General features: G+C 40.8%; 1 protein-coding gene across 6 annotated transcripts in view; it reads left to right on the top strand.

The window, feature by feature from the left end:
- The window catches only part of SEMA5B (semaphorin 5B), a 277696-nt gene that overhangs the window by 200028 nt on the left and 59564 nt on the right, over window positions 1-18104 (top strand). For all 6 annotated transcript variants that reach the window (XM_053982602.1, XM_053982603.1, XM_053982601.1 and 3 more), the window contains 4 exons: window positions 8980-9078; window positions 9815-10028; window positions 12591-12876; window positions 17117-17252. In XM_053982602.1, coding sequence (XP_053838577.1) covers window positions 8980-9078; window positions 9815-10028; window positions 12591-12876; window positions 17117-17252 — 735 coding nt within the window. The remainder of the gene's footprint in view (window positions 1-8979; window positions 9079-9814; window positions 10029-12590; window positions 12877-17116; window positions 17253-18104) is intronic.

The raw sequence follows: 18104 nt of genomic DNA, 5'->3' as shown, positions 1-18104 counted from the left end.
CCTCAGCCCAGGTCCTCAGCAGTGAGCCACTGGCATTCAGCCACATGGGATTCAATGTTTGCTTGCAGTTGGAGTTCATAGTTGTATAATTCCCTGGAAGGTGAGAATTGAGTCTGCTTGCACACTGAAATCTGTTCAGGTTGAATATCACAGAGCTGCTTGGGAGGCAGGTGCACTTGGTTAAACTGCACTTTGAACTAAGAATTGCTTGAACTTGCACATGCTGTCCCAGAAGTTTGGAGTTTGCAGGCATTTCTGATCCAGCCACGGGGCCTTTCCACCCTTCTTCTGAGAAGCTAAAATGAAGGCATCTATCTAAAAGCAGGATTTTTTTTTATTTTTCAAATGTGATATTCATGCACTTCAAAAATCTTCAGTCCTCAACTGAGAGGGTGTCCATTGTTTTTAATACAACTCTGCAAAGAGGTTTCAGACCAAACCAGAGAAGCTGGGCAAAAGATAAGACAGAATAAGCATAATCTTTGCTTAGACACAGACAATCAAGCAGAGAGTGATTGTGTGGCTGGGCCAAAATGCTGGAATCTGCCACATTCCAGTTTGCTGCTTTAAGCTCAGTGCCTGTGTCCATCCGTGTCCATCTGATCTTCCATAGACAATATTATTTTTGTATAACAAAGTTCATGTGATTACTGTATAAACCTGTATGTACACACAAAAAAAAAAAGCTAGCTTGGTTTTTGCCAGATAGGCAACAATTTGCTACATGTAGCTGTGGAGAACAGGAGTATGGGTATCCTAGAGCATCTGTTAGAGTTTCAAGTAGAAACTGCATTATGCAGGAAATCAACATAGCGGCAAAATGGGTTGGGATGGGCAAACACCAAACACGGTCAGCAATGAGAAGAAGTAGGACAAAATTGAAAAACACCAAAATCCAAGACATGAGAAATTTTTGAATTTGTGGTCTTTGCACTTTAGATGTGCAAATAAATGTTTTCCTCTTTTCTTCCATTGTAAAGTCTGTGAGATTTCAGTTGTGTCCTGTTGTTAATGAAGAATTTGTTTTTATAACCTAGAAATATTTTGTCAACCCCTGGATAAAGCCATATATGTGACTGAACAAATTCTAGGGTAATTTCAATCTTTCTTTGTTACTGTTATGCCAAAAGTAAGCTAGAGTTTGAGTATCTTCTCTGCTGCTTTCTCGCACTGCAAAGGATTTGCAAAAAAATGTCATGAGCATAATGTTCTGAACAGCTGAGTTTATGCTGGTTGTGACACAGAGTTTGAAATCATTTGGTGGGTGCAGTGACCATGAGTGAAGTTTGGAGGAATGGTAGTCAAGCAGACTGTTAGGCACTTCTTGACATAAAATTAATGGCAAACAAAGGTGTTGACTAAGACTCTGACAAGAAGACAAGAAGCTACAAAGGCAGAACGATTCTGCAGTAGCTAAGTAAACACTGATCTCCCAGGTCTGTATCCACACTGCCCTGTGTGTCCACAGCTGAGTCCCCTATACATTCATTGTTAGTTATACTGCAGAGAAATGACTCAGCACCAGCTCAAAAAGATCAAGTTCAGTCTAGGCAGCTGATGAAGTGCTCTACTCCAGCTAAGTCCAGATCTGACCCAGGATCTCTGCCCTTGGCTGGGTAAATGCAGCAGGCGAGGACAGCACTATGGTGAACACTTCTGATTCTGCTGTGCAATCGTGGTACAAGATGCAGAGCTCTGTCTGCCTCAAACTTGATTAATGGCAAGTTTCTACCCAGCACAGATGATTTGATGATAAATGTGTTATGGATTGTTAGGCACTTAGATATGTGGTGATAGAGGCTAGAAATAAGGAGAACCTTTGGATCTTACATAAATTCACAGTGTAGTTTCCCAAAGTTATATGACTGTTACATTTTCCTTGCCCATTTAATAAAGTATGTATTTTAGGTGAAGCTTTCAAAACTGTCTCATGTATTAAAATGCCTTTTTTATTGTGCCTCTTAAGTATCCTTCCTGCTGCTTAGAAATTCTCTTCCTAAAATGCACAGAGCTGTACCCTAAGAAAAATAAGGAGCGCAAGAATAAAAGCCACAAAATGCACATCACAGAAGTGTAATTATTATGATGTAATAGTTACTTCCCATTTGAGTACCTATTGTCTAGAGAAGAGGCAGATGAAAAATCTGGGTCTTAGATATAAGGTTGGAAGGTACCATTTTTTCTGACACCTCTGGCCATGAATTTCACTTGCTTGTCCCTAAACTGAGCTCTGTGCCTGAGTCCATCTGCTGTACCTTTTTGAAAAAGATGGAAAGTTTTGCACTGACGGCCTGAAGAAAATGTGTTCCCTGTGCTTTGCTGGATTGTTCTAATGGCAAATTACCTTCCCTGGTAACATGTACTTTATTTTTTATTTGGATCTGGCTTCAGTTTTGAGTTTCATTTGGTTTCATTTTGCCCTTCTCTGCTAGATTAAAGAGCCCTTTAGTTACCAGTATTTATTTTTTACAGAGGCACTTATATGCTCTTTGCAATGCAGTACTTTGGCTTTTTGATAAAGTAAAAAGATGAGTTTTCCAAGCCTCTTTCTCTAAGTCATTTTTCTACTGCCCTTGAATACTTTTTGTCTGTTTTCTGCACACTCCAATTTTTTACCTATATTCCCTTGTTAATCTCTCTAATGCCTAAGTGTGATTAAAACAGCCTTCCACCCTTCTCAGTTCATATACATGGCAGTTTTGTAAGCTCCTCTGCCACAGGAGATCATGCAGAATTGCCTGGCCACTGTGACCACTAAATCCTTCCACAGTTACTACTCTTGGGATGTAATCTCCATGCTTATACATAAAGCCCTTTTGTTCCTCTTTCTTTAATGTATAGTATCTTTAAAAAATGGCAGTTTTTGGTTAAGTCCAGCTCAGCAATCATCCTGGCATATATCACACACTCTCTCTCTCTCTCTCTCTCTCTCTTTTTATATATATATATATATATATATATATGTATGTATGTATATATACACACGGTGAGGCATTGGCCTCACTGATAGTTGCAACTTTTACCATCTTTAGGTTAAATGTTTGTTAAGAAAAATGTTGATACTGAGCTAGTACTACCCCAGCTGGGGCTCCACTAGGACAGCAAGTTTATGAGTGATTTCACTTTGAGGATTTTTTTCCTCACAGTAATTTATCAGATTTTAATCACTTAGTGTACAAGTTCCTGAACCTGATTTTAAAATTAACTCTCTGCAATAGATCATGCAGTATTAAAACAAACACCTCAGAAACGTCTTTTTCATTGATGTTATTTTTTATCAACTAAAACATGTGATTTCCTCAAAGAAGTGTACATGCTTTGCTTGCCATGTCTCTGGAGAGCCATGCTGGCTTCCACCAGTAATCATTCTTTTTTTTTTTTTTTTCAGCATTTATAAAGTGTAACATGATCAATATCTTTAAACTGTCCCCTGGAAAACATCCACATTACTGAGACAGTGCAGAGAACAAAGTCAGTGTTGTGTTGCCTTTCTTTGTGTCTTCCAAAATGAAATCATCCAGAGGTTGTAGTTAAAATGAATGATGGATAGAGCAGAAGGGGAAGAGATGTATTTAATTTCATTAGGAGTTGCTCAGTTCCTAGTTTGTAATTGGTTTGTCTCTTCATAACAGTTGCCATCGACCACATCTAAGGAATTTTGCCTAACATGGAAAATTGTGGCTTTTTCAACATTAGAACTTTGGTCTTTCTTTTGTCTAAGCACCAAATTATTTGTTAATGTTCCAAAAGCAGCACACCATCATTTCAAACTGTGTAAAGAAACCATTTGTGAAAATGACAGTGAAAAATGGCAGCTCTTCTGTTCTCCCCTAAGAGGTTTGTGTAGCCAGGAGCAAGATGATGTACTAATAACACTTCTGGAGCAAGAAGTGAGATTAATATCTGATAGGCATCCAGCTGGGTTTTCCCACTGCATTGCCAGTATTGCTCCTTCCTTTTTTTTGTATGGTGTCCTGTTGCTGTGGATGCACAATGTTACAGGGAAATCCTAGCCCAAGGCTTCAGCACAGTGGAATGGGATTGGTGCATGGAAATTGCTGAGCTAAAGGAGAAATGAGCTATTTCAGGCCTTCCAGTGGCTATGTGTCACACAGAGGATGCTTATCTGCTTATCTGGTGGAACTGGGAAACTCCACATCATTTAAGAATAATAGGCATCCAGGTAGGAGAGGCACCATGGCAATCCCTGGGGAAACAGAAATAGCTCGGAGGCCATCAACTATTTTTATCCCCTTTGTAACTGTTCCTAGAGACCTGAACCTACATTCCTATTACTTCTGCTAAGCTATCAATGCAGAATCAGCCCCCAAATAAATTTGATCAGAAATCTATTACAGAACATCTGGCTAGAAAAATCATTAGCAATTCTCTTTGCTATCTGTTCCACTCAGAGGAGAAGGGTAGTTTCGCTGGGGCCTTGGCTTAAACTGAGTAACAGACTTGCTTGTCCAAAGAAGTAAATACAGATATTTGAGAGTGTATCAATAGCAGTGCTCAAGAACCAAGCTGGGTCTTAATTATTTTTTAATAAATTGGTATAAACTGCAGCAGATAAAGTAAATGTTTGCTGCACTCTAAAATGTCACAGAAGGGGTAACTTGGAGTTCTGCTGGCTGATTCTCTGAACTCCAGGTTGTGCTCCAGGAGCCTGTGTTTCTCTACTGAGCATGGCAGACTGTCTCCAGGGAAAAAAAAAGCTCTTTTTCTCATACAGTGTACAACTGTAAAATATATCAGTATGTGATGAAATAGTGTTTAACCAATGATTAAAAAGCAAATCTCTGACAACAGGGCTTGGGCAGTTTATTTGAGCTAGAAATCCATTAAAGTAGTGCCTATAGATAGCTATGCTTTCAAAGAAAAATGCATCTGTACAATGAGATTAGGGTTTTTAACATTTTAGAACTCTGGTGTTAAGAGATGACAGAATAAACAACTAAGAAGCATCTATATCTGGTTTATTTGCAGCAACCTGAAACTTTTTGAATTTTACCTCAAATGGAAGCTGCAGAAGGTCAGCCCCTCCATTTGCTGATCTGTCCACATGAATGAAGACAGTAACAGGGCACCACTCTTGCTTCTCAGGTTTGAATTGTGCTCTCAAAACAACCTGATGTCTCTGTGAGCTAGAAAGAGACCTGGTCCTGTCCACAGTCATGGACATACAGCATTCACAGACAGTGCATGAAAAGTAATTTTAAATGCTACAAAAAATTAAATAAATGAGAGTAGGCTTAAAATGAGAAGGTGGCAGGAAGGGGCTTCAGTGCAGTTGATTCTGACTGTGAGATCCTATGGCCTGTAGTGTTGAGCATTAGCAGTTATAACCTCTTTCTTTCTAGGAAAACAAGGGTCATTAGACTGGAGAAAAGTGATACCTTCTAAATGTATGGCCCTATATCAATAGAGGGATGAGTACCAGGTAATTTTGGGGAAGGAGTAAGAACCTCAAAGTATGTAACATGCAATTCATAGGAAAATCAGAAATATGCTTAATTCTTTGGCAGTGACACACAGATTTTTATCAGCTCTGCCATATATTTAATAATAATCCTAACTAATATAACTAAGTTTTTCTTATTAACCATATAAATATGCAGTCTTCCTCCTTTATTTAAAACCTTAATCTCTTGATCCCTGTAATATCTTCTGGTGATGAGATTTGCAGACTGATCATACACAGATTTAACTGTCTGCTCCATAATGTGAGGGCAGGATCCAAATATTGTCTTGTCTGGACAGAGGTGGGTTCAAATTTGCCAAATTTTCTGCTTATATTACAGCCCATCTGATTTTTGCTTCCTGTGTGCCTAGAGTTTTCCAGCCACATGGAAGAAACTGCATTAAATAGCTCCTATTTTCTGTAGGGGCTTGTGAGATCATTTTACTAACAAGTTGCCTCAGCTATGACTTGCTGCAGAGAGCACTGTATTGAATGACTTTTCAGAGCAAATCCAGGCTGGTTTAAAGAACACAGAAAGGAGGCTGTTCCCTACTATTTATTTTGAGAATGGGGTAGTAAGAGGATCTAATTAAATCTCCCAGAAACTTGGGTCTTGAGAAATACCCTGCAAGATGGAGCATTTAAGTGGTTTTGTTTCTTTGCTTTTGTTGGAGGCTTCATAGACTGATGTGACTGGCCATGGGTACAGCAATAAGAAACAGGAGGTGAGCACTGTACTCTGCTTTGGGCCAGGCAGGTTGGAGAGATGTGGTCTGGTAGTTGGAACTTTGCGTGTGTCCTCTAACCCAGCACGTTTAGCACCTGCATTGTTTGGATTCCCCCAGCTGAGAGGGCAGGGCAGGCAATGTGCATCTGTTTCAGAACATTACTTTAAATGTCTAAATTGCTTTGAGACCAGTGCATGAAATGAGCATATTATCACTGCTCTTCCTCCAGGAGCATGGAGTGCTGCTACCATCATCAGTAAGGCAGGTCTAGGGAAAATGCCTGCTCAGTTAACTCATAGGAGCAACTACAGGTGGACATGGCCCACACCTAGCAGCATTATTTTTAAGCAGTAAAAATGGAGTAAAATTGTGCAACAGATTAATCACTGCCAGTAGTCTGCAGCACGTGACCTTCCACAGAAATTCTTTTTGTGTGCTATCTTCTCAGCTGGGAAGATTTTATAGAAATTGAAGTTTCTTAATCTGTAATTCAACTCTGTGCAAATAAAGGAAATTCTCCAAATTAGGACTTTAGATTTTTTGCTGGACAGTGTTTTAGTTAGGAATACATTGTAGTATCTAGGCAGGAAAGGGTCCAGCAACACAACTGGTCTTAGCTGTTTTAGGTCAGAAGCTGTGCTCAGACCTTGCACAAAACAGAGAATGGTGGCAGTGGAGGGGGAGCAGGTGGGTACTCTCTTGTGTGAAATTTGAGTACAGAACTGCATTCTAGGTTAGATGGCAAATCAATCATATTCTGAAAACAACACTCTGTTGGGAGACGACCTAATACTTTTTTTTAACAGCGTTTGTTCAAGAATTTTTAGTACTTTGCAATCAAATATATAGTGGTCCTAAAATTATGTGGGATTGAATAACTGTACTCTACAGAAAGTGGAATGACTTAACCCAGTCATGAAATGCAGACATCTCCAGGGCAGGAAGGAGCTGACAGGGCTCCCAGCACCATGTAGCAGTGACAGGAGAGGGCAGAGAGGATGGCAAGCCCTTTGTCTTGTTAAAGGAAGCAATGAGACCACTATTCTCAATACACAGCAGGTGGGACAGCACTTCTCAAGGTCCTGTTTGATAGACTGATGCACAGCCACCATGACTGATCTGCTTCTGAAATAAAAAGGGTTGACCCAGCTATGAACCTAAGCTCTCATTTTTGGGTGCCGGCCATTGGATATCTGATTCCTGCTGCCCCTGCTGCCCCTCAAGACTGGCAGCAGTGGTCTGTGGCACTCAGTAGCCTCTTCCCAGATTGGGCAAGTGCTCCTAGGCTGGCTCTGGAGTGGAGTCTGTGCCATTCAAAAGCAAGGATCACATATCATGTCCATGCAGTTGCCATCTGTGGCTAACACTGGCAGGTTTCCTGTTGGATCCTTTCTGTACAGCAAATGAAATAAGATAGTGTGTAATCCAGCTAAGCAAGCCCCTTCCTTTCCAGATGATGGGGGGTGTTTTTACACTGCTGAGTCTTGCAAATGAAGTCTTCAGGGAAATGATCAACAGCATGGAGTGCTGTGAGACGGGAGAATGATTGCTGCTTACAGGAGGGAGAAGTGGTGTCTGCAGCTGTAGGCTCAACTTAGTGGCAAATGATGATCTATTGGAGGGAAGAAAGCAAAGCAGCCTGGGTAACCCAGCTGAGGCTGCTGGTTTTTAACAAGTTTCCTTTTCTTTTTATGGTATAACATAATAGAATTTCTTCCCTTGGAGTCCAGTGGGTGCCAGTCATTGCTCATATCCTCTCCTCTGAGGTGGCCCAGGGCCTGGGGCAGGCAGGCTGCTGCACATGGCTCATTGGGGCTCTTTGGGTGATCCTTGGGGCAGGTGGCTCTGCAGCTTCTTACACTGCCTCTGGGAATTGCATACTAGTCTCTTACCTCCCTTTTCCTGTGTATACTGTTAGAAAGCTCCTGACTTATATGGCCTCCTTCACCCCCACTACTTAACTCCAGGAGATGTTCAGTTAGCCTGATTTGCACTCCACAGGTCTCTGGATATGAGGCTGTGGGAAAAAAGAGAGACCATGGCTCTCTCTAACAACATGAAGATGATTTTCTGAACAAAAAGGCAACTGCAGCCTTGTGCTGCCACCCCAGCACAGCATGGGACAGCAGGACCCCCACACCTTTGGGGACTGGGATGTGGAGGGAGTTGCCTATTGGTACCAGCAAGTGGTTGAGCAACTGAGAGTGAGAACTTGCTATTTCTCACTGGCCTGACCTGAAAGAAAAAATCCTTCTACTATGGAAAATCCTGAGCACACAATCCTCTGGGAGGCAGGAAGTAACAGCCTGTTCAAGCATGAGATTCTCTGACCAGCCTGGTCTATTAAAGAGAAGTTCCTGCTGTTTTCCTGCTGGCACTAGTTTGAATTATAGTGCAGACAGACCTGCTGTCCTTCACTGGAGTTGGTGTCTGGGTAATGTTTTCAAAGCCGCAGCATTACTGGGAAAATAGGTCAGAAGTATCATTGTGGAAAGAGAGAAAAATTCTCCTTCAATCTAAGCAGAGCACAGAAAGAGGCACTTGTAGCTATGACAAAATTGACCTGATGGATAACATCCTACCCCAGGACTGTGCAGGGCTATGGTTAGAGAAATAACCAGCAAACTGGATATGCTCACCTAGACTGCTGGCTCCCTACAGCTGTGCACTGCTTGAAGCAACAAACCTCAGCCCAATTTAGAGCTAAGGAAGGTGCATTCCTGCTGCAACACAGGTATTTTTAATGTAATAATATTTTCAAAAATCCTTTGTTTCGTGTCCCTATAGGAAGAGTGCCAGAACTATGTCCGAGTGCTGATTGTTTATGGCAAGAAGGTTTTTACCTGTGGTACCAACGCCTTTTCGCCAGTGTGTTCCAGTCGACAGGTCTGTTCTGCCTCTTCTACAGTGATGGAGAGGGTTGTATACATGCTCTGGGGAAGGACAGTCATTTGTCAGGCTGTCATGGCTGCACAAAATATGTTCTAAATGTAGCTGACTGAAATTATGTTGGTTTTCTTCTTTGGGCTGCTTTGGGGCAATGACTGTGTCTGCAGTTGGGGAACAAAAAGTTCATGTTATGGGTGAGTTTGGTCTGGACAAAGTGCTGCTCATGTAAACCTTGGGTATGGCACTGAAAATGGGGAATATAGACAAGCTTAGCTGTGAGTACCTCCTGAGCTGAATACTTTAAAGTTTCTTTAAAATAAATGGCAAAACTCCCTTTGGGTTCAAGGGAGGCAGGAGCAGGTCCAGAGAAATGTTTATTTGTATGGTTTTTTTAAGGCAAATATGTATTCAGGAGGTGTCTATAGAAGATTAGAAACCTGTGCTTGCACCAGGAGCTGCTGATTACATCAAGTGGGTTTGGGCTTTATTGGCTGGGGAATCACCCTTTATACAAAGCAGTAGGATCAGTGAGGCTCAGACACCACTTCTTACATTGGCAAATGTTGGCTGTAAAGATTAATTTTCAGTCATCACTAAGATTATATTCTCCTAGCTACCTGATTTTTAAAAATCAGGGATTTGCTCATAGGTACTCATGGGCAAACCAAATTCTTTATACCATTAAGAAAGTCAGATGCTCTTTAAATTTTCTTCTCTCTCCTTTTAAATACAGGTAGGAAATCTCAGCAAAATCATTGACAGAATTAATGGAGTGGCTCGGTGCCCATACGACCCTCGGCATAACTCGACAGCTGTGATTACATCACGAGGAGAGCTCTATGCTGCAACTGTGATTGATTTTTCTGGACGGGATCCTGCTATTTACCGCAGCCTTGGAAATGTTCCCCCACTTAGGACAGCACAATACAACTCCAAATGGCTCAATGGTAAAGTCATGTGGGTCACATCTGAGCAAGAGATGTATTAAAGTCAGCTTGACAGGCTTGTAAATCTTTCTCTCTCTTTTCATATTGAGATCCAGAGTTATGATGGGAAACGGCTTCCGGAGCAATAATCAATGCAGCTTAGAAGACATTTAAAAAGAGCCTGGAATTATTTCAGAAAAGTTGATTTAGAATATAGAAAGTGGGTCTTACAGGCTACTTAACATATATATGGGTCTCTGTCTTGTGAGATGACCAAATACATCATTTTAACAAGAAAACCACTCAAAGATTTGAACAACTTAAAGCATCATATTGTTGACCCAGTTCTGCAGAGTGATAGGCACTCTTTACTTCCCCTGACTCAGCTGAAGATGCCTGGTTTCAGTGCAAGATCACTCCAAAATGAGAAATTTCATAGCACGTTATGTTCCATGTGAGTCCATGCTGGTGTGGATTTATAGTTATTAAAAAAAGCTCTTATCCCAGTGTGATAACACCATGCATCAAGCCAACTGTAGAATTTCAACCAGCAATCCCTGCACTGAGTCCACACCTTCCAACTGGGGCAAAGCACTTCTAGTCTGAGTAGACTGTAGTGATGGAAACCCCAAAATTCCCCCTATCTCCTTTTACCCAGGTAAATTGACCAAATATTTGAAATCTTTCTATTAGATTTCAGGACCTTTCAATTAAAGATAAGAGCAGTGGGACTGTGCATTCTCTGGAGCTTAGTAAGTCTGAGCTAGGCTTCTGCAGGCATCCTGAAGTCAGTATGGAGACCTGGAATGTAAGGAAAAGGATGTCATCAGGAAAGACTGTGAATTAGGACCAAGAAGCATCATAGCCCGTATACACTCATTGGAAACGTGACCCTCTTGTCTGTGCATGAATGCAAGATTCAGAAGGAAGCCACATTGGAACAGGGGAGTTTAAGGAAGACAAAGAGTAACTGAATTTCTTGTATGTGACTAGAAAAACTAATGTGACTCTTGGATTTATAACCTTGTGCAGCATTGGTGACATTGGAGTAATTTTGTCCTGTTCTGGCCACTTTTCAACAAGAAACAGAAAACCTGAAGGTGATTCAGAGAAGAGCCATTCAGTGATTTGAAACTTGGAAAGCCTGCCTCACAGTGAGAGCCTTAAGGAGCTCAATTTATTTATCTTTCAGAAAAGGAGATAAAAGGTGTTTTGTTCATGATATGGAAGTACTTACATCAAGAGAAGATTTTGGAAAGGATAAAGTTCTTTAATCTAGCAGACAAGTCATGACAAGAACCTGTGATTGGAAGCTGAAACCAGATAATGTCAAATGGGAAAAGAAGTACAGGCTGCAGCTGGGTCAGTCTTTAGTGATTTGAACAAGTCACTGAGGAAAGTGATGGATGTAAAGCCAGGTGACATTGTCCACTAATATCAGATCTTCTTCAAAAGATGTGGTCTAATTCTCCTGTTAGTTACAGGATCTGATGGTGGAATTACAGGGTGAAATTTTCTGGCTTGTGTTAGACAGAAGGTCAGATTGGGGATCACAATGGTCCCTTTAAGGTTCATGGTTAGTTTGAAGGAGAAAGTTTGACAGGAGATGATTTGCAATGCCTTCCCCTCTGTACCATCATCTGCCTCCCAAACTTGCCTTGTAGCAGCAGTGGGCTGCCTTTCTCTGTTCTCCTTTCACTCCTGGGCTGCAGCTTTAAAGGAATCCTGTCCTTCCCTTTATTCTTCTTCCTTTGAGCACTACTCAGAAATGAACATTGTAAAAACACCCTGTAAAACCAACAGGTTTGGGAAAGGTTTGTTTGTCTGGTCAAATATTATTCATTGGCCAAACTTTTCCTTTTACCGAAGAAACTTTTAGGATAAAAGACTGTACACATTAAAGCTTTGTTATATCCCCAATTAAAATATTAATTACTAAACCTACTAAATTCAAGGTTCTTTTCAATTCTTGTGAAAATAATACCAAAAATGTTAGGAGAAAAAGCATTAAGGAGAGCACATTTCACTGCTGTCAGTCTCTGGCATGATTTTGTTTTATGGACATAAGATAATCTTTTGTGCCTAGAAACTGGAAAGGTTTGATGATAAAAGCCAGATGTGACAGTGCTGGGAGAGTAGCTTGAATGTTTCAGTGCAGCTGTCTGGGGAATCGGGCGGATGCACGCAGCATATTTAACACATCATAAGGTCCACTTCAAAAGTGAATAGGTGAAGCAGCCCAATGGGAAGGCTTTCTCTTGTAAAATGAGTATAGGTACAGAGAATAGTCATGCATATGCAAAGTGTTGAACTCTGCTTTCACTGAAATCAGTAGCAGCTTTGCCAATAAAGTGGAGAAACAATGGGGCCTTTCCAAGATCTGAAAAAAGGTACTAGAGCTATATCCTCATATATCATTATTCCCATCTACTGTTTTTATGTCCTCTGCTGACTCCAAGCTCCCTGTAGTCCCAACTTTGACAGGCTGCACAAATAGAGCTGGCAGTGCAATGCATTGAGCAAGTCAGTGAGCATAGATTGATTTCTAACCTATATAAATCTCTTCAAATGTTTGTTTTTCAGAGCCTAACTTTATTGCTGCCTATGACATCGGCTTGTTCACCTACTTCTTCTTCCGTGAGAATGCGGTGGAACATGACTGTGGGAAAACAGTGTATTCTCGTGTGGCAAGGGTTTGCAAAAATGATATTGGAGGGAGGTTTTTGCTGGAGGACACATGGACAACTTTCATGAAGGCCAGACTGAACTGCTCCCGTGCTGGAGAAATCCCTTTCTATTACAATGAATTGCAAAGCACCTTCTACCTTCCCGAGCAAGATCTGATCTACGGTGTCTTCACCACTAATGTGTAAGTTGCATTGGCTATACTGCCCTTCCTCTATCCCCAGCAGTCTGAGACTGACAAAGTATTGATTTCTTAGACAGTCTGAGCAATCATTTATGAAAGATCATTTGGCAAACATGAGAGAATAGATAGATCTGTGTTATCCATCATGACAACATACCCTTAAGACAGTGTTTTTAATCCATGGTTCACAGATTCCATAAAAGGTGACTGTGCAGTTTTAGGGTAACTTAATTTGATACAAACCTGAGCATTGATAGACTTCAGACTTTTTGTAGGGACAGTCCCACTTGTGTAGTTTAGAGAAATGATCTAAAAATGACCCAACAGAAACACATTAATTTCCAGCCAGGCTAATTGCCTGGACAATCTGACACATTTGTGTGAACACTTGAGCTGGCCCTTGAGATGGACAGGTGCACACACTTGGGAGAGAAGGGCTGGAAGGAGAATGAGGCACATGGGATCACAACTGCCTAGATTGAAAACAACATCTATTGCAGTTGAACAACACTGTAATAGCAAGGTCATGAGGGCCACAAGGCATTTAGCATTTCCAAGGTGGGGTGGGGGGACTTTACCTCTGCCAGACTGTTTGAGGTCCACAAATCAAAAGCAGCGATGGAACTCTGAGGGGAAGGTATGATTTCTGATACTTCATAATCACCTCTTCTTGGCTTGAAATTATTGAAATACTGAAAAAACTTGTAATTGGAATGATTTAGTGTAGCTGTGAAAGCAGAAGGAGAAGAGGAGTTAATTAAAAAATATATTAAAAAACTCATAATGTATATTTTTAAGTCAGGAAAGCTCAAATAACGTTTTCTCTGACGCCTAAGGCTAGGACGATAAGTTTCAAGCTATAACCAGTCTGCATGGTATTGAGTTTCAATAATACATGTTCTCCAGGGAGATGTTAGCCTGACGTGTAAACTAGGGAATAAAAATCTGAGTAGTTACTCCATATGGCAAATGCTCAAAGTGCCTTCCTTGTGCTGGGCAGCCAACTTGTTTGGGGTTTTTGTGTGCAGTGCTGTCCAAAATGAATAAGGGCCTGTTGCCAGGGAGCTCACAGAAAACCAAAGCAGTGAAGCCCCACTGAAGTACAAACCCTCCTGTTTTAATGTGTCACCTGCTGGTGTGACAGGGCTTGAACTTCAGCCCTTGAAGTCACAAATCATCAGCCCCAACTTCTTGAGCTAAAGCGCTGTTGGGAGCCTCACTGTGAGTCAACAGAGCCTGAATGTTCTTCCCCCTCTGTAAATTCCAAGAAACAGGTACATGTTTGGCCACCTTCATCCCTCTTCCATGTTTTGTTTCTGTTCCACCATTGCCAATGTCAGTCAAAAGTGAGCCAGCAGAGAGGCAACTAGAAAAAATAAACATGATTGAGCACTGCACCTTGATTGTGGGCTAGGGGAAGATCTGTCCTCAGATTGAAAGGCACATGAGTCATTCTTTAAAAACATTTAGAGGGTATTAGCCAAACTTCCTGAACATTAAAAGGAAATCTGGCTACTGCTTTGGGCATTTGAGCTGACCCTTTTTTTTTTTTTTTTTGCAGTTGGAGAGGATTTCTGTGCCCATAGTGATAATGTTTTATCTATCCATTTTTCCATTCATCCAGCCAAGAATGGAAGTTGAAAATGAGAAAACTATTAATAACTGTATTGGTGACGTTTTTGGACAATCAAGGGGGAGCCATAGACTAGCTTTGGCTAGGACAGTTCTCTTCTGCTGTGTCCGTCTCCTAAGTTTAATATGAGATGTGATGAGTGTTACCTGTCTCCTCAGGGTGCACTTGAGCATTCTTTGTACATCTGGGATGTAGGATCTCTCTTGTATCTTCTGAAGATAATATAATATGGAACATTTGTGTAATTGAAGAAATTAGTAATTGATAACAGCTGAAGTTAGATCAAATAGCATTTTGGGTCTACAACATAGTGTTCTTTTAAAAGTTCAAAGAGAAAATGTTCCAATTTGTCATCCAACTAGAGAAATAATGGTAATTATTCTTTTAACTTTCCCTGGGACTTATATCATGCTACATGAGCTCTGCATACCAAAGAGGGTTAATTTATGCACCAGTCTGAGTTTCTTTGTGATAAAATGCCAGTGCAACACAAAACTATGATTTTTTGTTGCTGTTGTTTACAGGTATTTTTTACTTTGGAAGGTTTATGTTTAATGAATTTAGGGTCATCTTATAACAAAGGGGAATTAGTGGTTGTGATAACACCCATGTATAGATTTATTGCTTCATGTTATGTTATACCCAGCTGAATCAGTGGGAAAGAGAGCTTTTGGGGGAAGCTGCTGATGAAATATTTAAGATGTTTTTATTAAAATTTTCTGGGAGGCAATAGAGACAATGTTAAAACCTCTTTGAACTTAACCCATTCTTTAAACCAGCTAGTTAGTCACAGGAGGTAGGAGGTGGGAATAAAGGAAGTTGCACTTCACACCAAAACACAGTGGCCAGCTGCACCAGTTGATCTCACTGGCTTGAGACTGGGATCAAACTTTTCATAAGGAGGGATGGGAAATGGGCCAGGCCACAGATGAAAAAGAAAATGGTCCACAGATTTAATGGAAAACCTCTTTCCTTTCTCCTTTCCAGCAAAGAGAAAAGACTAAACTATGAAGTCCAGGGCCCTAAAAATATTCTTTTTCTTTTTTTCTTCTAAGTATTTTCATTAGACTAGTGGAATTTTATTCTTTCTTTTCCTTTTTCATTTTCTCCCTCATTGTCTTTTTTTTCCTGTGTGCGCCTCAAGGCATTTACTTGTCATCCATCATTAGGTTTGTCTTAAAAGCTGCTGTCTGTGAGCATGCACTGCATCAGCAGTGTTCAGACAAAAGTGGAGAAAGGTTTGCCTGGCATTGCTTTGACATGTTCAAAGTGAGCTACTCCATCATTCTGGGGATGCAAGGGGCAGGGGGGAGCAGAGAATGGGAAGGCAAAGCAGGAAGTTCTTCCTGATGTTGTATTGCTAGGAAGAAATATGCTGTGAAAGAATCTGTTCTTCTGCTTTCCAGCCTGCAATGGTGAAGAAAGGCTTTTTTTGTGTGTGCAAGAGAGTGTAATTATTGGTTTAGTTAAAAAAAAAAAAAAAAAAACAACAACAAAAAAGTGTTCTTTTCAGGGAATTCAAATTGCCTTAATTAGCAGAAAGATTCATACAGCAGGGCTTGGGTTATTTAAAAGGCACCGTGATGAATCAGTCTCTCATGCTGGCCCTATTTTTAGTTTTATTTTGATATCTTTTTTTCTAAACCTTGTAGTTTTCCTAAAAAAAAAAAAAAAAAAAAAAAATTGGGGAGGAGGGGAAGGAAGAACTGGGAGTCATCACTTATCAAATGTCCCTCTGAGTCAGTTTTGTTGAGGTCACCATCCAAGTGCCCTCCAATCCCCTTGAGGCAGGAGGAGATGAGCTGGCTCAGGACCCTGCAGAAATGGTCCTTCAGGACTGAAATGGAACAGCAAAGGCCAACTGATCTGTGTGCAGTGTGACTGGACAGCCCAGCATCCTTAAAACACACTCCTTTCCAAAGAGTCCTTCCCACAGCAGCATTTCCCTCACCGTGCTGTGCCTCCCCTGGCTGAGCGTGCTTGAACGAGCTGCCCCAGACAGATCCTGTTCCCACCTGGGAACAGACAGAAGTGAACTGTGGCCATTGAAAACAGAGCTTTTCATGAATTAGCAAGACCTTTTTGCATGCTGAGCTGCTGTCAGAACCAGCTGATTTGTCACTGTCACCTTTTCCCTTCCACTGCATGTATACAAATGTAATACTAGGTGATATATTTTATAGCTGAAGATTTCAGGAACCTGTAGAAACAGAATTTCACCTTGAGAAACAACAAGAGATTAAAAATTATCTTGTTCATAAACAATAAAGGTAGATGGGTTGTGAAAAAAATAAAAGTAAAACCAGACACAAATAATCCATGCAAATTAAACTGTATTCACCTTTCTTGTGAGAACTGCTTCCATGGCCCCTAAATCTCTGACATTTTAAAACCAAACCTTACATTCATCCTCAAAATTGTCACACAAGTCATCTACATTTTACAGTTTATTTATTTATTTATTTTTACTCCCTGTGAGATTGGTATCACTGTACATCTACCTAGCAATTTACATGTATTTTATTTGAGTGGAGTTTGATGTCTGTTATGATGAAAATGTCAATGTTCTAATGATTAAATTGATTTTTTCCCCCTCCCCTTTTCCAGAAACAGCATAGCTGCCTCAGCAGTGTGTGCCTTCAATCTGAGTGCCATTACTCAGGCATTTAATGGTCCCTTCCGCTACCAAGAAAACCCAAGATCAGCCTGGCTGCCAACATTAAACCCCATCCCCAATTTCCAGGTATTGCTGTTGCCCTTCAGTTCACTGCAGTCCCTTTGATGTTCTGTAACTTCAGTGCATTGATTTGTGTAGGGCTTATTTTTTTCAGGTAGACCCACGGTACAGATAAATTGTTTTTCTCCACATTTATGAGTGTTTTAGTCTGTGGAACTCCTTGCCAAAGAATTCATGGCAAAAATTGAATGGTTTAAGGAATAATAAGAATGTTCTGGGTTTTTTATAATAATGAATTCTTTAAATCTCTGTTGCACTTATCACTGACACATATACTCTGAGGATGTGATTGTCACAAGAGGACATGAGGCATGTCCCTACTAGAAGTGGGAAGGACTGAAAGCTGAAGCTGGACAAAGTCAAACTAGAATGGAGACAATCTATTTTTTTAAAACAAGAAAGGTAATTAACCACTGTGACTCTGCAAGGAAGTGATGAATTTTCCATCACTTGATAGGGCCCCTAAGGCTACCAGTGCTTCAGTGGAAGATGGATGACTTTCTAACACATGGTAGCTCAGCCAGAAGCCATGGACATATTGCCACAGTAACTGGTGGAAGGGGACACACAAGGATTGTCACATGGGTTCCTTCTCCTTTTAAAAATCTTTGAGTTTATGGATGAGCAACTTTCCAGGATTATGAGTTAAAGCACTTTTGAAAATTATAAAACAGCTTCAGTTGCTTTTTCACCAGATCCAGTCAGTGTGGGGCAGAGTATGTGTATGACAGCCCCGACAAACCTGAGTCTTCTGAAGCATGAGCCCATTTCACAGCTCAGCCTCTTCCCAGGAGGGGAATCCTGGGGAGGATGGACTTGTCTTCATGTCCTTGCTTCCCCATGGCAAATCCTTTCAGC

The sequence above is a fragment of the Vidua macroura genome, chromosome 7 (assembly GCF_024509145.1).
Source record: "Vidua macroura isolate BioBank_ID:100142 chromosome 7, ASM2450914v1, whole genome shotgun sequence".
NCBI classification, from domain to species: Eukaryota; Metazoa; Chordata; class Aves; order Passeriformes; family Viduidae; genus Vidua; species Vidua macroura.
Note: the sequence above shows the minus strand (reverse complement) of the source record. Positions and strands in the feature narration are given on the sequence as shown.